Source organism: Aedes aegypti, chromosome 3 (assembly GCF_002204515.2).
Source record: "Aedes aegypti strain LVP_AGWG chromosome 3, AaegL5.0 Primary Assembly, whole genome shotgun sequence".
NCBI classification, from domain to species: Eukaryota; Metazoa; Arthropoda; class Insecta; order Diptera; family Culicidae; genus Aedes; species Aedes aegypti.
Window position 1 is genome coordinate 21,008,157 of NC_035109.1, and position 23,765 is coordinate 21,031,921.

The 23,765-nt window shown below is 37.7% G+C and overlaps 1 protein-coding gene across 1 annotated transcript in view; it reads left to right on the forward strand.

The window, feature by feature from the left end:
* LOC5566760 overlaps positions 1 to 23,765 on the forward strand; it is a 90,437-nt gene that overhangs the window by 63,917 nt on the left and 2,755 nt on the right. The window contains exons 5-7 of the mRNA XM_001651113.2: positions 6,668 to 7,207; positions 7,267 to 7,531; positions 7,586 to 9,188. Of these exons, the coding sequence (XP_001651163.1) occupies positions 6,668 to 7,207; positions 7,267 to 7,531; positions 7,586 to 9,188 (2,408 nt within the window). The remainder of the gene's footprint in view (positions 1 to 6,667; positions 7,208 to 7,266; positions 7,532 to 7,585; positions 9,189 to 23,765) is intronic.

The following is a 23,765-nucleotide window of genomic DNA, read 5'->3' on the forward strand; positions in this document are numbered from 1 at the left end:
TTTCTCACACGCGGGTCCATCTCAGCATAATGTCTGCACAAGTTTGGCACACTATTAGAGATCGTTTGTCTGTTGACAAACGGTTTTATTTGATCACTGCTGTCGATTTGCTACCAACGTCATGACAGCTGTCGCTGGTAGCGGTGGTATGTAGTAGTAGACGTAATGGTGTGAAGCTCAGAATCGTTGTTGGCAAGCGGGAGCACCACGAAGAACCTTGCATTCCATTCTGACATTACTATTGGAGTGAGGCGTCGAAGTTGTGCCATGCCTACTAGATCGTTTGATGTCCGATCCGATGTTACATTCTCGGAGTTCTTTCAACAGGCTTTTGATTGTCAACCATCATAACAGGGTTGGAAGACAAGATCTATGACAATGTTCATTCAGTACCACACAAATGGGAATAGGGATGGGGATGTTCATGTTTTGGGATAATTCGATGTTTTATTTGTGTAATTCATTTTCTTTTTTTATTAATCTCTTCATTAGTATCATTCCAGACATTACATTCATTTCTTATATCTAGGTGTTCTGTGTTATTAGACAACACTATCATCCTAATTTGGTAAAACAAATTTAAGATGTTATTAACATTTTGTTAACAACATATTACATTTCATTTGTCGTAGCAGATCAGATTGTTTACAGGTGAGTTGATTTCACCTGCTTATAACAGAAAAAAAACGCTTTGAATATACTCAACCTAACTTAACATAAATATTTAACGCATTTATCGTGGCAATAGAAGATTGTAACGATTTTTGCCTGAAATTATTTATTATTTTATTTGACATTTGTTCCAATGTTTCAACATTGGATATTCTATGTAACTCATTGGTACTATACCAGGGAGGAAGTCTCAGAATCATTTTCAAAATTTTATTTTAAATTCTCTGCAGAGCTTTCTTCCTGGTATTACAACAGCTAGTCCATATTGGTACAGCATACAACATGGCTGGCCTGAAAATTTGTTTGAATATCAAAAGCTTGTTCTTAAGACAAAGTTTTGATTTTCTATTAATAAGCGGATAGAGACATTTTACATATTTATTACATTTGACTTGAATGCCCTCAATGTGATTTTTGAAAGTTATATTCTTATCTAGCATGAGCCCTAGATACTTAACTTCATCTGACCAATTTATTGGAATCCCTCTCATCGTGACAACATGTCTACTTGAAGGTTTCAAATAAAGAGCTTTTGGTTCATGTGGGAATATTATTAGTTGAGTTTTGGAAGCATTAGGAGAAATCTTCCATTTTTGCAAGTATGAAGAAAAAATATCCCAACTTTTTTGCAATCGACTACAGATGACACGCAGGCTTCGTCCTTTGGCGGAGAGGCCTGTGTCATCAGCAAACAAGGATTTTTGACATCCCTGAGGTAACTCAGGTAAGTCAGATGTGAAAATATTGTATAATATTGGTCCCAAAATGCTGCCTTGAGGAACACCAGCTCTTACAGGAAGTCTTTCAGATCTGGAGTTCTGATAATTAACCTGAAGTGTACGATTTGACAGATAACTTTGAATTATTCTAACAATGTATGTTGCAAAATTTAAGTTTTTTTAATTTTACAACCAAACCTTCATGCCAAACACTGTCGAATGCTTTTTCTAGGTCTAGAAGAGCAAGACCAGTGGAATAGCCTTCAGATTTGTTGGAACGGATCAAATTTGTTACACGTAAAAGTTGGTGAGTGGTTGAATGCCCATGGCGGAATCCGAACTGTTCATTGGCAAAAATTGAATTTTCGTTGACGTGGGCCATCATTGTGTTCAAAATAACCTTTTCAAAAAGTTTACTGATGGAGGAAAGCAAACTGATTGGACGATAGCTAGAAGCTTCTGCAGGATTTTTGTTTGGTTTTAAAATTGGAACAACCTTAGCATTTTTCCATTTGTCAGGAAAATATGCTAATTGAAAACATTTGTTAAAATTATCAACTAAAAATGATAAGCTACTTTCTGGAAGTTTCTTGTTGAGGATGTTGAAAATTCCATCATCGCCAGGAGCTTTCATATTTTTGATTTTTTTAATAATAGTTCTCACTTCTTCAATATCAGTCTCCCAGGCATTTTCGAAAACGTTCTCTTGATTGAGAATATTTTCGAACTCCTGAGTAACTTCATTTTCAATTGGACTAGTAAGTCCTAAATTAAAATTGTGCGCACATTCAAACTGCATAGCAAGATTTTGAGCTTTTTCGCAATTAGTTACTAATAATTTGTTTTCCTCTTTCAATGCCGGTATTGGCTTCTGAGGTTTTTTTTCCAGATTTTAGATAATTTCCAAAAGGGCTTAGAGCCAGGGTCCAATTGAGAAATTTTATTTTCAAAATGTTTGCTTCTTAATTGAGCAAAACGTTTCTTGATTTCTTTCTGCAAATCCTGCCATATAATTTTTATAGCAGGATCGCGAGTGCGTTGAAATTGCCTTCTCCTCACGTTTTTAAGACGGATCAAGAGTTTAAGATCATCGTCTATAATCACGGCCCAGACAACCAGAAATCGCATGAAAGTTCACGTTACAACTCGTTTATTCATACTAATTACATCAAACCCGCAAAACACCGTGGATAAACTCGTCAGTTTGATAAGTTTTCTCGCATAAAACACTTCTTTTCTGAGTTCATTTATACATTTTGTTTCGTCTCGTACACTCGTACAAAGTAAGTCGCATCAATCCGTAGCAGCTGTCAAATCAACATTTGTTATCATAAGTTAAGTCGCATAAGATCACAGGTTGATTCGGTAGAATATTTATACACTCGCATTGTATGTTATTATTCATCACATAATATATGCACGCATATCGCCTCCACTTTTGTACGTAGAAGGCCTTTTCGCGACATCTTATAAGTGAAATTTTGCACATATAAAGCCTCCAGGTGATTTCGTTATACGTACATTTTGGTTGTCTGGGGGATTAAAATTTTACTTCACATTTTGGAATTGAAATGCTCCGGGCTTCAACAATGGAATTTGTTAATTCATTTTCTTTTTAATTTCTTTTTGTTTTAGGTTTAGGAATTTCAATTTAAATATTTAAATTTTTTAATCCATAATATTTTAAGCAGTTGTAATTATAATAATAGTGATAAGCGTAGAAATAAGAAAAATAAAAATGATATGGATAATAATAAGAGTAATAATTGGAATAATAATAATAATAATAAGAATAATAAAAATAATAATAAAAATAATAATAATGAACAAAAAAAACTATTTACAGGGTATATTTACAAAAAGACAAATGTAACCATTTTGAGAAGTTACAAGCTTTGCCAAGGAGTGCAGCCAGCTTACATTCTGGAACCTGGAAGAAGCAGGACTTAAAGTGATCATACCAGCTACTTTACTTTGCGGATAATATCAACATCATCGGATTTGACCGTAGAGTAGTGGTGGAAGAGGCATTTGTGCCTTTCAAGAGAGAGACAGCGGATCATAAGGTGGACTAGGATTGGTGAAATGATCCTAGTCTTAAAAAAGCTATCAAGGAAAAGGAGGCAGGTTATAAGCAACTAGCACAAGAAGTACTTGGCGATGAGAATGATGTGAGATCCCTGACTATAGAAACGACTTTCCAGTGTAAAAATCACCGATGCAGCGGAGGTCTCGGCTGCCCTCAAAGAGCATTGTGACATCAACGTAGCCAGTAAGGTAATCCACATTAGAAAACAGTGCGATGAACCTCGACCCAAGCCCGCGTTGGAAAACAGCGCGAAGTATTCACTGATGCCCTGAGGAGCGAACGGAACACTCTAGACCTAAACGGCGCAGAGCCACGAGGGGGGAGGGGGTCTGAAAAGTAAAAAAATGACCATGTGGTTTATCGACGTTAGGGGTCGTGTTTCGAATAATAATCGACGATAAATAGAAAACGACATCTGGTGGCTTTGCATGAATCACTAATTGTACCAAGTGGATATTTTCAAGAGGCTGCGTTGGGCTGGTCATGTGGCTCGTATGCCGGAAGTACGACAAGCAATGATAAAAATCATCAGAGAACCCAGACAAGCAGTCCCAACTTTGTGGAAGGCCACGCACACGATGGTTTTGGTTGTTGAGGGGGATCTAAGAGAACCTAACATTCAGAGCGACTGGGAGCGATTGGCCCAAGAAAAGAATCATTTATTCAACGTAGCAAGAAGGGGCAAGAGTGCTATCTCCAATTGCACATAGTTCAGATCGACTTTCTAAAAATTAACACAGGATAATTTAGGTTTCTATAAATATGACAGTGAAAAAATTTTACTTCAAAAAATTAAAAAAATGCTTTCAACTTGCCAACCCGAAAACTGCAAAGTATTATAGGTATAATAAAATAAGGTTTGACTTCCATTTAATCCAAAACATGATGATTTTTCGCACAGTATCAATAATTTACAATTGTTCAGTAAGTTGAAATTTTTTTAATTTTTTTGAAAAGGTTGGTTTTGAAATAAAGTTTCGTTATATATACAAGGTATATCTTAAGGGGCAAGAGAGACCCAGTAGTTTTCTTATATAAAACAAAATAAAAGTTTGTTTTTCTTTTATAATATTGCATTAAATCAATGTTTCCCACTATATGAAATCGAAATAGGCCATCTAGGACATTCATACTACTATTCCGATAGCCAAATAGGATGAAAACTAAAATATTTTCGTAAAACTACGGTTTTGCTTTTATGTTAAGGGTTATTCCTCAGTTGTTAGCTATATTTACTGTAGAAAATATAGTGTAAGTCAGGAAACAATAATATATTAGATTTGATGCATTTTACTCTGGCGGTCTTTTTGCACCATACGAGTGTCTTGCCCCGTGCCTCTTTGCAATTTGGCCATATGTGAAATGTTGATAACCTTCGCTTTTTTAATATTTTTGAATATTTTAACATCAAGATACATCCTTTATCTTACTCCTAAAACATTTAAAACTTTTCAAAATGTGAATTAATTCAAATCATTACGTATGGTGAAATAGGGAACCACTATGACCATAACTGGTACACCTACCCTATTTCTTATATTTCAGGATTCCATCAATTTTATCATTGAGAACAAGGGGTGAGCTTGCATTTATACTGAAATTAAATTTTAAAATTGATCTAATAGGCCATGTTTCGAACCGTTTGTATTAAGGTGTCCATCCTGCCCCCAGCCCCCCTACGTAGATTCATCGTAGCGAATAGTGGCCCATCAAGGATCAAATATGACAACAACAAACTTAGCAGTATAAAATAAAACACAGTATCGAAAAACTAAGCGATTATGAACACCTTAATGAGTAAGATTGATCAAAAAGGACCTTTCCATTACATCCCAATTGAAACTAATCATGCTTTGCAAAATTTTTGTTCATCGGCTCCTCCGATATCGCAAAACTGTTCAAAAGACCTGTGTAACTGAGATATTCTCTTCCCTCTCGTTTTTTTTCGATTTTGACAGTTCAATAATGAAGCTTTTGGGAAGTTGTTCACTATGGACAATGTCCTTGGCTTACGTATCATACAAAAAAAACCTCTCAATATTAGATAGGTCCTTTTGAAAATTTATTCGTGATTTCTTTCACACGATTGTTTAATGATCGACAGTCGGAAAGGCGATACTCATTTTCAAAGCGACATTAATGCAGTGTTGATAGACTCACACTCAAAATATCAATCAATACGCTCTCCCGTGAGAGCAAACTCATAAGAGATCTGCTTCGCAAATCTCACGCTTGAGATTTTGATGCAAAATCAACTCAATTAACTCAAACCGTAAAAAATGATTCAGTCGCAAAACCCGGCAAAAACTCGTGAAACCCGAATGTTGTTGTTTACGTTAGAAAGGATTAACATAATTTTACCAGACTAACAAGAAATTATTGCCGTGTGTGAGTAAACTGTGGGAAAACGAGACAATGAGTTAAAAAGGTGAGCCAACTCATCCATGATTTTTTGACTCCTGAGTTGCATGATTGACAACTCACGCTTGAAAAATCTCAAGCGTGAGTTGTGAGAAATTGAGTTTTTCACAACACTGCATTAATTCTGCAGCTATTTTTATCGACACTTCGCATGAAAGGCTAATTCTCACCCAGAAGCTATTCAGAGTCACGTTTCAAAGTCAAATTACATTGGAATCAATTAAACCAGTCAAACCACTGTATAATTGTCGACCAACTCGTCATTGATTTAACAGTTTTCAAAGCTTAAACCATCGGCAAACGAGTAGCGACCAGGCCACTGATTGTAATAGACTGCTCATTAACGCCATTAGGTACATGTGGCTGGCATTGATGACGACCCCCTTTTCCCCAACTTCCCCTCCCCAATGTCAGTCGGGACTGCAACGGATGCATCACCGTTAAAACTTCCATAATTAGGTTAATTAGTTTATCGTCGCAAATCAACTCTCGCCCCAGGGAAGGTTTCGATGAACGGTGAGCTCTCTGCTGTCCATCAGCAAGTGCGAATTATTAAATTGCGCTTCGTCATAAAAATAATAAATTTGTCGTAAAAAATGAGTGCGCATTAATTTGAATTGGCACCTAATTGGTTGTTTTAACGAGTTTATCTTTGTCCAATGCGAGTGCGGTTCGGTTAAAATGGAATTAAATGCACTCCAATTGACGATTATGTCCCTGTGTTGCATTGTCGTGTAATTGTGACCTCGCATTTTTATACTTTCAGATGGAGGCCATCCTCAATGAGAAGTTTCCCGATTTGAGCTCGATAACATCCGACCTGGAAGTGTTGGAAATATTCCCGGTCAAGAATGCTGTGCTTTGGATTACGGTGACACACGTTCTGTGCTCGTACGTTTGTTACATTTTCAGTAAATTTTCGTGCAAAATCCACATCCAAAGCTTTTCGATGGCGTTTCCAATCAATCTGACCGTTCCGGTAACGGTTACTCTCCTGTTGGTGTTTTGCGGTCTTCGAGAAGCGGACGTTTGCGTTTTCAACGGAATTCTACCGGATTATCTATTCTTCCGGATGCCTCCAATATACTATCTGTTCGATTATGTCGTCAACGAATTTTCCTGGTTGTGGTTGCTGTGGCTGCTGTCGCAGACCTGGATAACTAGGCATCTTTGGATGCCGAAAAGCGATCGCAATGCGTCAACGGAGAAGCTCTTCGTTACTCCAATGTACAATAGTTTGCTGGTGGATCAGAGCGTCGCGATGAACCGTAGACGAGAAGATCAAGAGGATTTCGTGAAAAAGATAGTGAGTATTGGTTAAAAACCATAATCTTCATGTTCTGAATAGTTGCATCTACTATTTAGGACATGGTCAAAGTAAAGGATACGGAGAAAGCAAACGAAATCGACGCCAAGGCGAACGAGCGAAAGAACGACACGATCAAGCCGTACGACAGGATTCCGCAGATCTTCATCTGCGCCACCATGTGGCACGAAACCAAGGAAGAGTTGATGGAATTCTTAAAATCGATCCTGCGGTTGGACGAGGACCAATGCGCTCGCCGGATGGCCATGAAGCACATTCAGGCGACCAAGGAGGACATCGATCCGGATTATTACGATCTTGAAAGTAAGTACATGTCTTAGAAAAGCTTCTTCGTCTACTGATTGGCTACCATTTCAGCTCACATCTTCTTTGACGACGCCTTTGTCAACGACAAATCCAAGTGTGAAAGCGCTAACGATTCTCCTCTCAACTCCTATGTGAAGACCCTCATCAACAACCTGGAAGAAGCGGCCTTGGAAGTTTACAAAACTAAAATGCGTATCTATCCACCAACCAAGATCGTAACGCCATACGGTGGCCGGCTCATATGGACCCTTCCCGGACGAACGAAAATGATAGCCCATCTCAAGGATAAGAACAAAATTCGTCATAAGAAACGTTGGTCCCAGGTAATGTACATGTACTACCTTTTGGGATACAGGATCATGCAGCTGAATACCACTCCCGAGCGCAAAATGGTGATCGCCCAGAACACCTACCTTCTGGCCCTGGATGGCGACATCGATTTTCAACCAAAAGCCGTCTCTCTTCTTGTGGATCGTATGAAAGTTGATCCGGATTTGGGTGCTGCCTGTGGTCGTATTCATCCGGTTGGAACCGGACCCATGGTTTGGTACCAGATCTTCGAGTATGCCATCGGTCATTGGCTTCAGAAAGCTACGGAGCACGTGATCGGATGCGTACTTTGTTCGCCAGGATGCTTCTCGCTGTTCCGAGGAAGAGCTCTCATGGAGAACTCCGTCATGAAGAAGTACACCACCAAGTCTGACCAGGCTCGCCACTACGTTCAGTATGATCAGGGTGAAGACCGATGGCTCTGTACGTTGCTTCTCAAGCAGAAATTCCGAGTAGAATACTCGGCTGCCTCGGACGCGTATACCCATGCTCCGGAGGGGTTCAACGAGTTCTACAACCAACGTCGACGTTGGGTTCCATCTACCATTGCCAACATCTTCGACCTTCTTGGAGATGCCAAGCGAGTTGTCAAGACAAACAACAGTATTTCTATGCCCTATATCGTTTACCAGAGCATGTTGATGTTCGGCACGATCCTTGGCCCAGGCACAATCTTCCTTATGATGGTCGGTGCCTTAGTTGCTGTGTTCCGTATCGATATCTGGACATCATTCCTTTGGAACGGAGTACCCCTCGCGGTGTTTATGGCCATTTGCTTCTGGATGAAGCAGAAGTACCAACTTATGGCAGCCTTCTTCATCTCAGCTAGCTACTCGTTGGTGATGATGGCTGTGCTGGTTGGTATCGTTATCCAGGTCATGGAGGACGGTATCCTTGCTCCGTCGTCGGTGTTCTTCATGGCCGTCGCGTTGCAGATTGTGGTCACAGGTCTACTGCATCCCCAGGAAATGGAAGCCCTCCCGGCAGGACTAGTCTACTACATCACCATCCCGTCCATGTACATGTTGTTGGTGATCTATTCGGTGTTCAACATGAACGATGTATCGTGGGGAACCCGTGAGAACCCTACGGAAGCTCCGAAGGCTGCCCCGGTACAGCAGGTACCGCAGGGCAAGATGCATAAACTGCTGGACTATTTGCGATCCGGGGACCAAGAGGACGAAGGTTCGATCAACTTTTCTGTGAGTGGGCTGTTCAGCTGTCTGTTCTGTACTCATCCGAAGTCCAGCGCTGAGAAGGAGCAGATGGTGCAGGTCGCATCCTCGCTGACCGAGATTAACGGCAAGCTGAAGGATTTGGAAATGTGAGTATATTGTATGGGTTTGATGCATAACTTCATTTTCAGCCAATTGAATGTCACTCGCCATGTATGTGAAAACTTATCGTTCAAAAGCTTATCAAAAGTTGTGTCGTGAGAGAAAGTGAATTGAAAGCGAATCAAGACTTATTTGAGACCAGCAAGAGTGTGAGTAGAGTATAAATTGGAAGTCAGCTGGTGGGTTGAGATAAATTCGATAGTAAGTCGAGACAGACTCGAGAATATACCGAGAGTTAGTCGAGAATCAATTGTAAGTAAGTCTAAGAAAAATCGAAAGTGACTCGAGGGTGAATCTAAAGGAATCTGTTTTGATAGCTTTTATCATGCACTGTTATCCACCCGATCTCATCAAAGCTGTAGCAAAAGATGATAAACAGACTCTCATGATGTGTTGCGGATCATGATGGTTACAGAGAGCGATAGGGTAAGGGATCTAAATTTCGACCAAGTGCTAATTTTCGACCCATTGATAGAACAAACATTATTTAAACTACTATTTAAAATTTTGAAACATTTTTAAATCACTAGAATATGTCATTACTTTTATACCTGTCATGATCCAACAAAAATTGCATTTATATAACTAAGTTTTGATTCAAAATTGATTGATCTGATTTTTCGGTGTCTGAATCAGTCCTTTTTTCTTCCATTTATGAAAAATCGACACATTTGAAAAAGGCTCAAATCAGTGTAAAAACTGATCAAAGTGATGCCCAATAGATAAAGTTTGATGAAAAGAGAACAAATCAAATCATCATATATATAAAATCCCAGAGTTGTCTGTCTGTCAGTAACGCTTTGAAACGTTTCATCGAAAAGTTTCGTTGAGCACTACAACAGTAATTCTAGAACAATTTTAATGTAAGAACATTACAATTGCAAATTGTGGAGCACTACAATAGCTCTTTGACAGAATATTCTGGAGTTCTCTGGAACTTTGTTCATTCCAATTTGTAGAATAATCTCGAACCCTTCGTCATTGTGGTCTGTTTAAAAATTTGGTTGGTGACTAAAACGTCAACAAATCAACTTCAAGCAAATTGTAATTCGGTCGAACTTGAATCGGGTTCGAGTTGAAAATGTGAAATAGGTTTCCACAGTTCCAACTCAGGTTCAAAAACGAGCTCGACACACATAAAAGCAAGATGAACATGAATGAGATGAATATGCGCCGAATATTCGAGATTTATTAATTTTCAGTGAAACCTTTATGAGGCGATGCTCAATGACTCGATATCGACTCATGGATGCACACTAAAAAAAAAACAAAATTTTATGCTTACTATGATGATCCCTTAAAACAGCTTTCCAAAACATTCCTGTTCCATGACTCGATATTTCCTTGAGTCGATAGTCTTTTCACCACAACTGTGATATTGGAAAATGACAGTGAATCATACTACACTGCAGCAGCTATTCGGGAGAACATGCTAGAATTTTTGGTAATATTCTACTCTCTAAATCATAGAATTTTCTGGAACTTTTCAAATATTTCACAATAGAAGAAACACTACAACCGCATATAAGGTTATAATTATTTCAGATTAGAACACTACAACAGTATGTAGGCCACGTGCTCTATGGAGTATGACCAGTGCATAAATTTAGGCGATTTTGCACTCATCAATATCATGCGATTTGAATGATTTAATCGTACGTATAATATAGGGTCGGTGTTCCCTTAGTGGACAGTCCCCTATAGTCGCACTAGTGGCTTTTTACGGCCGTTTTGCTATAAATCTTTGAAAAATATTTTTTGACTTGAAGATCAGGAGCTATTAATCTAAGTACCGTAATTTCGGGTGAAATTGATCATTTTTCACGATTTTTATAGTCTGTTTTCTATAATGTTAACAATGCCAAACAACTAAATACAGGAAAACAAGAACGAAGGTGAGCCTCATCGACTTATGTACCGAAATTTTCTAACAAATGTCATTTTAGTGTTAACAAATATCTCTAAAATAAAAAATCAGAAGATCTCATTTCGGGGTGAAATTGATCACTTGTCAATCCCATTATTGTTAGTTTTCAAAACAACTCTATATGATAAATTGGAGCTCCCTGAATCCGAATATGCTTGTCAAATTCTTAACAATGCAATATTTATATAAATAACAAACAGTTAAATTTCAAGAATAGAGCGGGAAACGCCTAAATGTATGCAATTTCCTAAGGAATTCAATGATATCTAACAGAAATTCAATTATTTCAACCATATGAGCGAATTGGTACGAGTTTTGGTGATGAAATCTGGTTAAGGGATATATCTCAAGCATCCTCACAAACTTTCAGGTTTATACTATGTTCAAATCCTTGCTTATGAATAGAAGTTCATAGGTGTTTGTCAATACTTCACCGTGCATGATTTTGAAATTTTACATTATTTTCATAGTAATAAACATTCTTTAACGCAAAAAACTTCACAACACACAATTCGACAATAGTTACGACAAGCAACGTTCATTTACTGCAGCGCACATTGATATTTTTGCTCCACTGCGAATAAATAAAATCGTGGTATACGATGATCAATTTCACCCTCCTGATCAATTACACCCGATTTTACGGTACCGTAATTTCGGGTGAAATTGATCACTTTTCAGGGTTTTTCTTGTCTGATTTCTATAATGTTGGCAATGCCAAACAATTGAATGCAGAAAAACAAGTACGAAGGTGAGCCTCATTGGCTCAAGTACCGGAATTTTCTAACAAAAGTAATTTTAGTGCTAAAAAATATCTCTAAAATAATAAATCGGGTTATGTCATTTCGGGGTGAAATTGATCACTTATCAATGCGATTATTGTTAGTATTCAAAACAACTCTACACAATAAATATGAGCTCCTGGAATCCGAATATGCTTGCTAAATTCTTAACAATACAATATTTATAGAAATAATTAATAATTAAATTTCAATAATTACGCAGAAAACGCCTAAATGTATGCAATTTCCTAAGGAATTTCCTGATGTCTAACAGAAATTCAATTAGTTCATCCAAATGAGCGAATTGGTACGAGTTTTGGTTATGAAATCTGGTTAAGGGATATATCTTAAGCATCCTCACAAACTTTCAGGATTATACAATGTTCAAATCCTTGTCTAGAACTAGAAGTTTAGAGATGCTAGTCAATACTGCACCATACATGATTTTGAAATTTTTCATTTTTTTTTCATAGAAATACACATTCTTTAACGCAAAAAACTTCACAACACACAATTTGACAATACTTACGACAAACAACGTTCATTCACTGCAGGTTACATTGATATTTATGCTCCATTAGGAAAAAACAAAATCGAGTGACACGGTGATCAATTTCACCCTACTGATCAATTTCACCCGATTTTACGGTACCATTTATACACAGCTTGATTTTTTTCAAAAAATGATCGAAATAATTAATTTTGCTTAAAATTTGAGCTCCCTTGCGCCTATAGTTAACCTATTGTTCCTATAGTAGCACTACTGAGAGAAACTATTTTTTATTATACAAAATAATTGATGAAATAGGAACTTTTTTTACATCAATTGAAAGCTTTTGATCCACACTGTGTAGGAAAAATATAAAAGTTTTGTAAAAATACGATTTTGATAAGTATTTTTCCAACGCCGTGATGCTAGTGCTACTATAGGAACAGGAATTAGAAATAGTGCTACTATAGGCACATGTATTCCTATAGTGGCACACGCGATAATAAATACAAACATTTGAGTTTTCGTAGTTTTCATATTTTTCCCACAAAACCAAGATAAAAAGCTTTCAGATGATGTAAAAATAATGACGCTAGCGTTATTTTTCGATTTTCTATGATTTTTTGTTCTTAGCTATGCGGCTATTGGTACATCGACCCTACGTAGCTTTTAACTTTAAAATTTCGTTGGAACGTGGCTAGCCACGTCGGGTAAGCTAGTATTGTATTAAAATTAGTGCAACTATAAGCGAAATTAAATTTTATTACGCGTTTGAAATTGATCGAAAATTGAAACACCAGGTTCCAATTTTCGACCGGTCGAAAAAGCGTGCCATGATTTCAGCAGGTGATGTGTTTTAGTTTTCGACCCTTTATCAAAAGTAAACATCGTTCATAACGGTGGTGCCTCTTTTTTAGAGATAAATTACTTGCTTCAACGGTTCTTAATCAAAATGGTGAGGAATATACTGATCCCGCTTCAATTTCATCAAAAATGTATGGATTAACATATTACAGCGCCCAGAACAGTACAGGCAAGTCTACGCAGATACCGACATCCAGCAAGTAGCATCAAAGGTAGTCAACAAGAACTCGGTTATGGAATTCCGAAATTTCATATATTTAATTTAAGGGTTGCAGTCCGTTTTTCGTCCTGGACAGGCCACAATGGAGGAAAAGACAGAATTTGAAGTGTGAACTGCGGAATGAGTCAGCGACGGAGATGGCCAATGACACGTGACTCAATATCGTAGTATGTTAAAGAATTCCTTGATAGTGCTGAAAGGCCCAACTATTTTTTGAAAAAACATCCTCCAGGTGAATTGATAGATCAAGATGAATGTAGCGGAGGAGAGAATCCAAAATTAAGAGACAAGAACACGGTAAAGCAAAACGAATCAAGCTAAATTGAAAAAAAAATGCACCGAAACGGCTCATAAAATCAATGTCGAAGCCTAAGAAACCAGTCTAAGTCAAGCATTAAAAAATAATTTCAGTTTTTTTGTTTGAACTACTTAATAATAAAATGTAATAAATGTTTTAAACAAAATGATGTTACATGATTAAATGCAAATATTCCATTGCTGTACTATATCCTATCGCAACAATAGAATGTCATATAGTTTGTTCCACGTAAAATCGTTTCAGTGGTAGAAAAATCGATCAGTGTCCATGAATGTTGGTTTTCCATTGTCATACAAGTTGTGCATAAATCATGATCATCGTAGTACAAAATTTAATCACACAGAACCACAAAACAAAATATTAGATTTATTTATAATGATTCAAAAAAAAAGAAAAATAATCGAAGAATGTTCAATAATAAACTGATAATTTTCGCACATATATTAATGTTTAAAACTTCCCACATTGCCTTTACAAGTGCTCTCAAATAGAGGAAAAGTAAATTCACTCCGTTCAGATAAGCACAAACTTGATACCGTAATTTCGGGTGAAATTGATCACTTTTCAGGGTTTTTCTTGTCTGATTTCTATAATGTTGGCAATGCCAAACAATTGAATGCAGAAAAACAAGTACGAAGGTGAGCCTCATTGGCTCAAGTACCGGAATTTTCTAACAAAAGTAATTTTAGTGCTAAAAAATATCTCTAAAATAATAAATCGGGTTATGTCATTTCGGGGTGAAATTGATCACTTATCAATGCGATTATTGTTAGTATTCAAAACAACTCTACACAATAAATATGAGCTCCTGGAATCCGAATATGCTTGCTAAATTCTTAACAATACAATATTTATAGAAATAATTAATAATTAAATTTCAATAATTACGCAGAAAACGCCTAAATGTATGCAATTTCCTAAGGAATTTCCTGATGTCTAACAGAAATTCAATTATTTCATCCAAATGAGCGAATTGGTACGAGTTTTGGTTATGAAATCTGGTTAAGGGATATATCTTAAGCATCCTCACAAACTTTCAGGATTATACAATGTTCAAATCCTTGTCTAGAACTAGAAGTTTAGAGATGCTAGTCAATACTGCACCATACATGATTTTGAAATTTTTCATTTTTTTTTCATAGAAATACACATTCTTTAACGCAAAAAACTTCACAACACACAATTTGACAATACTTACGACAAACAACGTTCATTCACTGCAGGTTACATTGATATTTATGCTCCATTAGGAAAAAACAAAATCGAGTGACACGGTGATCAATTTCACCCTACTGATCAATTTCACCCGATTTTACGGTACAAATTTCGTAAAATAGTGTTTCCTTAAGCAATATAAAGAATATATTGTTTCAATTTAGTACAGGTCGAAAATTAGCACATGCATGGGTCGAAAAATAAAACAATGGGTCGAAAAATAGCACAAAAAGATAAAGTCATTTATCCCTAAAAATCACAAAAACACAATGAAAAATCACCTGATAGAAGCTATACATGTATAAATATTAGGTTTTTTTATTCGATTACCAAATTTGAATATTAGGTAATGATTTTTTGCAGTGTTTTTAGAAGTTTTTCACTCCTATGCTGGTTTCATGGGTCGAAATATAGTGCCTTTACCCTAATTGAATGATAGGCAAACAGTTTCAATACTACACAAATCGCACTCGCTCTGCGCGCGTGTGTAGTATACATGAGATGGATGGATGTGGGTTATGAAAAAGGTCTGCGTGGTCTGTGGGGATTTGTATTCTGAACTTGTAACCAACTGAGTTATCGGGTCACCAAGTGGCTCGGTAGCTTAGTTGGTAAAGCGCTCGTCTAGCATACAATAGTCCTGGGTTCGAATACCAGCCGAGCACGTGGATTTTTCGTTCATAATTTCACCCATAATTTATCTACTTTAATGAGTTAATTAATTTAATAACCATGCAGATTGGACGACCAAAACAGCTCACTTACAGTCTTCCCATGAACAGAACCGAAGTGCAATTTTGGTTTGAACCTTGCAACTTGTGTTGAACCGCAAACGCGCTTTGTCTGTGTACCAGTGTATCAAACCGAACCCGGTACATGTGTACTTCGGTTCAAACTTTGGTTCAAACATGGGTTCAAATAATGGTACAAAGCAAACAGACATGAACGATTGAAATCCACGCGAACAAATTTCTACGATCATATATGGAACTTTTTGATTCAAATAGGCAAGACTCTTGAGGCTTGAATAAATGTTTCATTTGACGAGATCAACTAAGATTTATACTTTAAATTACATTTAGCGGTAACTAAATGAAAAAAACCAAGGATTTTACTATATCATACAATAAGACATGATAAGTAGAAATTGATAAGCGTGGATATCAACTATTTTCTGTCGGTACGTTTGTGCCATCGTTCTGAACCTCAGATGCAACCGAAGATTTGCACTAAAATTTGAACCGCTGTTGCAATAGAGGTACAAATTGACTGGTTTTCGAACCGGCGTTTGAACTGATGTTCACTTTACATATGTTTGGGTTTAGGTTCAGTTTCGAGAGTTTTGGTTTGCACACGAGAACAGAGTACAAAGAGAGTACGAAACCGCCTGAACTAACGTGTTCGGTGCTCGTTTGGGAAGACTGCTTACTTGGGTGCCTATCCACTAAAAACTAGCCCTCGCTTCGGCCCCCGAGTTCCACAAGGTGCGCCTTCTTTGGGGGGTAATCTGTGCATCTGCACTTCTATTAGGGGAACATGGTCCAAGACGCATTGATGGAGTAAAATGGCCCACCTCATTAAACCATTCCTAGAATGTTTCAATTTGCATTCTTTGCCAAACGATGTTAAAATATGTTTACCCAAAGGTGCCGCTACAACTCTTTTACATAAACTCACAGACTTTTCCTCAATATTCCGGTGAAATGCAACATTTTTCCCTTTTTTGCCTAAACATTAAAGTTTTCCGATGATTTCATTAAGGAATACGCGTTTCCATACCACAGAGCAAACTCATGGAGAAACATGGTTGCTAACTACTAGTTCTCCATACTAAATGGCATTCTACCTCCATCCATAGTTGAATGTAAAGATTCTGTCCAGATACTTCAAATGGATACTCTTGGAATCTTAACGAGGTGCTAAGGCTAGTTCGAAGAGTGACGTTGAAGAAACAGAATCTGGACGAAGAGACAGGGCCTGGACGCGGAAGCAGAACCTCTTCGTAGAGATATAGCTTAGAGAAAGAGGAAGCATGGAGCAGAAACTAAGATTCCAAGGTCAATACGCGTCGAACAAAACTAGTGAGAAGTGGATGCTGACTTATCTAAGGAAAAATTCAACAGTGTTGGAATGAACTGGATAGTCTGGAGGACCACAGGGAAACTAAGATGTTATAACATTATTTCAGATTTCTCATTCGATTTCTTCATTATTTGTTTGTCAGAAATCTTTCTTGTACTTACCGATGTGAATCCAAAGCTATTTCAATGGATTCAATAAAAATGATTTTCATAGTGAAACTTTCACGAGTCATAGGATTGAAAAGGGTGCCTATGAAGCCTTTTCAGAAATATTTCTGAAGTAATCGCATGTTACCATAAACTCATACAGTAATGTACCAATTTTGCCAGCTCCATGCTGCATTTAGGGTTGACAAAATCGGGAAAGATCTAGAACCGGGGAAAAAATTCAACTGGTTTCAAGTTTTATTTCAACTTAAAAACTTAGTTTTATGATTTTGTTAATACAGTACTGACCCGATTTTGTCTGCCCCCGATTTTGTCAGCCTATATTAAATACATCAAAAAATTGTCTTCGTCATGTTGTACCACGTTTACCTTGATACTGATGATGATGTTCAATGTCATGCACGCATGGGCGTAGCCAGAGAGGACAATGCCTCCTTCCCCCCGTACTATAGAACAATTTTACTACGTGAATTAATCTTGTGTTTGGATTCTTCAAATATTGTCTTCAACACTCTTATTTATACAAAAGTTACGTCATGATAGATAGTAAAACTTAAAGAGTGTACCAAACAATCAGGCTTTTGAAAAGCATCTTACCAGAAATTGTTCGAAGGTTTTATCAACAGCCCGCAATGGAGATGCACAGCCGAGTAGTCGCCAAACGAATTTCATAAGATCTTCATTCATGAATTCCTCCAAGAATTTGTCTTAAGAGGAAAATAACCATCATCGTTTCAGAAATTTTCAAAACCAGTTTGTTTTGCTCCAAATCGAAGCAATTTTCATAAAAATCTATCACTGCAGTACACTTGTTATCTGTAATGCGATAATAGAATTTCATGAGGATTTCTTTGAATTTGAACAAGAAACTGTTTTTTTAATTTTGGATGATTGCTGATGATTTAATGATGGATTCTTGAGCCTTCAGGTGAAGATGCATCGAAGCCAAACCTCGAATTTTCAAGAGCACAAATCTAGAGAACTAGGCAACCGTTTGTACTGGAAATTTAACTTACTGGTCACTTGCTGGTGGTGACCAATCGATCATATTTTCAGCGCGAACGGTCATCAAGTTCTCAGATTACTGATTCCACTTGAAAGAATTTTTTAGGAATTCCGAGGAATTCGATAATTCAACGGTTATGTAGAACTAAGATGCAGATTGATTCCGGTTGTCTTACTAACCAAAGCAAAATCGCCAATCAAAGGGATCACTACAAAACGAATCTTCAGAATTTTTCCAATAACTAATTGTCCAAGACCTGTTACTTAAGACGCGTTTAAGACATTTCTTTGCTTACTGTGAAAAAGTAGGGTGGATATCCTGCATAATTTTATGGTTCATACAAAAAGGGTGCATAGGCAGTGTATAAAGATTGTTTTGGCGCGAAATTTGAGAATGACATTGCGAGGGCCCCTCTTCTCCCCCTGATAAACAAAAAACCTGGCTACGTCCATGTCCCTCGTTCCCTGAAAAGCCTATGTGGGTCGTAAACGTGGTACATAAGCAAATATTAACACGTCAAAATTTGAAAAACAGAAACAAAAAAAAATATGTCTTGATATTGTCAGGTTCCCCATTTTATCAGCCTAAAATTCATCGAGAAGCTGTCAAAATCGGGTCCCTACTGTATAAACATTTTTGACTACTTTTTTCTATGTACCATAGTCCAAGGTAACATTTATCAGTTTCTTGGATAATTATCAAAAAATTCAAAATTTCGGTCTTTACTTTATTGTATGGACGTGGCCAAGGTCAAAATTGACTTAATGCACCTAGTATAGCCAGTTCAGACGTTTTTAGTCTGATTAAAATAAATATAAATTTTAGGCTGACATAATCGGGCAAAAAAGGATGCTTAAATCGGTGGTAGAAAAAATCGGGTCAAATAGAGTGCTGAAATCGGGGGTAGATAAAATTGGGGGTAGAAAAAATCTGGTCATTATTGTATAGATCCATGGCATTATAGCTATGATGTTCAGGATAAAAAATCATGAATTTTGAGCCGTCACACGGTTCTAATTTTTTTAGTTTTAGAAAATGTACTTTTTGTCGAACGGCCCTCACGAAAACCAGCTTGGCATTCGCCTACGAAGAACTCCTCGAGCGGTCTCAGTCTGTGAAACAGGATGCGCGACAGAATTTTGTACACCGAATTCAGCAGGGTAATTCCTTTGTAATTGACACACTCCAGTCTGTGCCCTTTCTTGTAGATATGGCGGATGAGGCCATCCAACCAGCCGGTGGGCAATTCTTCGTCCTCCCATACCTTCAGAAGTACTCGGTGGATCGACTGGTAAAGCTGCTCGCTTCCGTGCTTGAGAAGCTCGACCAGGATCTCGTCCTTTCCAGCTCGCTGATAAACTTTTTAACCTCTCCTATGGTCGGTGGGTCCACAGCTTGATCGTCATCATCTATGTTCATCCGGTTCCTCGCTACAATTGCTGAAAGTGCTCCTTCCACCTGGCAGCCACCGCCGTTTTATCGGTGAGCAAATTCCCTTCTCGATCATTGCACATGGCGGGCACAGGTACAATATTGTGCCGCGCACCATTGACCGTTGCATAGAATCTCCGCATATCATTCCGGTTCATGCTTTATGGAGCGTCAGCTACCACACTTTCTTCGTGCTGCCATTTCTTTCTGCGGTGGATTCGCTTTTCTTCGGCTCTCGCTGCCCTGTACCGCTCTCTGTTCTGTCGGGTACCGGCTACAAGCATACGGCTTCTGGCGACATTCTCCATGTCTGTCACCCTCTGGCACTCTTCATCGAACCAGTCGTTTCGTCTTCGTCGTTGACCAGTGCCGATCACTTCCCGCGCCGTTGTTGTCACTGCTTCGTGGATAGGGTCCCACAGGCTGTCGACGTCTCCAGCAACGTTGATTCTTCCCAAATGCTCGTCTAGTTGCTGACGGTACTGCGCCGCTACCCCATCAGTCGACAAGCGTTGTAAATTGAAGTGCAGCGTTCTGTTTGTTGTGGAACTCGTGACGCTGAATAACCGCGCCCGAATTTAAGCTACAACGAGACAATGATTCGAGTCGATATTAGGGCCTGCTCTACTTTTGCCTTTCTTGGTTGGTGAAGAGTCTTCGATAGGCCACCTAACTAGGGTTGCGCTACCTACATCGTGCTAGAGGGGTGCACAACGTTAGGCATAAATACGTTAGGCATAAGGACGTTAGACATAAGTACGATAGGCATAAATACGATAGGCATAATGGACGTTTGGCATAATGGATGTTTGGCATAATGGACATTAAGCATAATGGACGATAGGCATAATTCTCTAAATAAAAAAATTAGATTATTTGTGTGAAAAGTGAGCTGACTTTTTTGGTAATTGTGGAGGGCTTCAAAGATCAAAATTGTGTCCTTTGAAATACGATTGCCTTGCAGTCGTCCCATAGTTGTGAATCCTTTGAGGTCAATTTCTAGGACAAAACTTGATAAAATGATTAGCATAATGGAAATGCTGTTAATTCATAGCTTTGTGGTAACTTCTGTGACCATAGAGCAAAGCCATGCTGGAGGTATTTTAGTTCGGTTTCAAGTCGATCCAGGATCCTTGGCCATGAAGTGCAAACGTGTTCATGTGTCGTGCACAAATAAGAATGCAAAATGGCTACCTTGACAAAGCAAACATTTGGTTAATAACAGTGGAAGTGCTCCTAGAACACTAAGCTAAGAGCTTGGGTTGGGGAGTAATGCCAATAATATGAATGACGCTGTAACTGCTGCTCATCTTTTGAGATAGGTCTTACACGTTTTATTGACAAATTTTTCATCAGAGATTAACCCTTCTTTAAATTGGAGGCTGTTCTTTATAGTTAAACTGTCGACAAAATTATTGGAGTTAGTGCTGCTAATGTTCAAATCAGAATTTTTTTCTTCTTTTATAATTAAACTGTTCTTTCGAGACGTACTTATTCAAAAATTAATATCACTATTGCTCTTAATACTTCCATCATACATTTCCCCTTCTTTGGATCATAGGCTGTTCTTTATACTTATACGGTCAATTTAATGACTGTAAGAAAAGGAACTTCTTCCAACAATATGCTGTTTTGTGGGTTCTTGCTGTTCTTATAGTTATTGGAATTGTTGGTGTAAATATTCTCATTAAAAAATGCACGCCATGCTTAATGCTGAATGATATGTTATGTTAAATTTGAGATTGACTGTTAAATTGACTTGAAATAAATTTAACGAATTTCAAATATTGCCAAGGTGCTTTTGGCAATACTTTCAAATGTGGCTGATCAAAATTGTTTGAAAACCATGGAAAAATGTTGGCAGACGAGGCAAAAGAACTGTTTTCACCACATTAAACTGACGAGCATACTCGGAGTGGGAATGTAACGCTCTTATTGGCGTCACACTACCAGAATATTACTGTTGAAGATTATATCGCCTATCGTAATATGAATTTTTTGCTTGACTCTAGATTGCTGTCTATAAGTTAATTATTTGCATTATAAGAACTAATAATTATATGGAAGATTTCCCTTCTTTAGAATTAACACAATTATGTAAGAGAAATGTAAGAAATGGCATAAACTCACCAAACTAAACATCTCTAGAAATAAATAACACTTGCATATTGCAAATAAAAATGATTACTTACAAAAATGGATTGAACAGGACTTTAGAATGATAACAATTACCATGATAAAAATCTTCTTCCATATCTTGCGATAATCGATTCATTGTCAAATTTCATAACACCGGAAATTGCAATTTATAATCAACCAATTAACCTACCCTCTCGTAACGCTTTTTGTGTGAATTTTCCTCTATTTTTAAGAGCTGTTACATCTAAAAGACACCCACCCACCCCCATCAACGTAATGGAATTTGTAAACGGACCCGAACAATTTTCGATATGAGAAGAGTTTTTGAATTACACACACGCAAGTTATTTTATGCCTAACGTCCATTATGCCTAACGCCCATTATGCCTAACATACTTATGCCTAACGTCCTTATGCCTAACGTCTTTATGCCTAATGGGGTATACTCGTGCTAGAGGGGCTGCCTCCTCGGTGCTGACACGATACAGCATTGTCCGCTTGTTCTTTACATGATGACCACGGTCATAGCCATCATAACCATCAACCTTTATCAGGGCTTTGGACCTGTAGCTCTGGTTCTCAAAAGTTTCAAGTTCTTTCAATGCTACTATGGTGAGCCGTCATGCGCTAGCGGTGTTGTAGAAGTGGAGTATCTGTCAAAATTTGGTCAAAATGAGGTCGAAAGCAAGTTAAAGCAGAATTGAGAATTAGTCTGGGACAAATCGAGAGAGAATCGAGTGAGAAATGTCTGCTATTCAATCGTAATTTGTGTATGTAATAAGCTTTGAAGGAAAATAACAAAGAAATTAATGAAACAACAAAACAACGAAATTAATGAAAGAGATGCAAATGTGTACTGAGACACTAATGCGAACGGGAATCCAGAGTGCAATAAGATTGAAAATGCGATAATATTGAGTCGCGAATCATTTTCATAACAAGCCGAAAACAATGGAATCGGAAGTGGGTCAAGAGTGAGTTATGGGCGATTCGAGGTTGAAACGAGGAAGTGTCCGGAATAAGTCAAGAAGAGTGAAGACTTAGTCTAGCACAAGATGAGAACGAATCATAGAAGATTCATGTCAAAATCTAGAATTAACCAACGGTTAAAACTGCACTAAGAATGAGTCACGGATTAATATTAATCTGAAAATATGGCGAGAACAAATCGAGAACCATGCAATCCAAAGTCGAGAGAGAGTTGAAACTTGAAAGTAAGCATAAAATGAACCAAAAGCAATAATGATAAGACAGTGAATCAAGAGCCAGCAGATGCCAAATCGAGTGAACTATAGTGATGAGTTGTGAGTGAGTCAGACTCAGTCGAGAGTACATTGAGGAAATCAGGCAACAATGAGCTAAGTATATATTTGAAGTAAAATAATTGGAAAATAATTCAGAAATGAGTTTGAAACGATGGAATACAGTATAAAAGTAAGTGAGTGAGTTAGGTATAAGTGAGTAGAAAATCATATTGAAGATAGTAAGAATAAACTCAAAGCAAAAGTGCACAAAGAAAGATTTGAAAATGAGTTAAGGCAAAAATAATTCAGGAGCAAGAAATTCAAAAGTGATTTGGGAGGTATCCTACAATAATAAAATTGTTTCTTAGGAGCACATTTATCGTATTTTCTATCTGAAGGATATTATTGCACTATTTCTCATTGAACGCAAAATTTAGGAGTCTTAGCAACAACGTTTATTTTATCATTTAAAGCTTCCTAACTTCATCATCTTTACAATTCTCAGTTTAAGCAATCATGACAGAAACACCAAAAAAACACACCAGTTTTCCAGCGATTTGTTCCACTTCGTCGCCATTTCTCGTGACACAAGCTCCTTAAAGCAAACACATCTCGCTTCCCGGTCGTCATCCATTCCAAGTTGCGCTGCCAAGACTGCCATTCCCAGTGCATACCTAA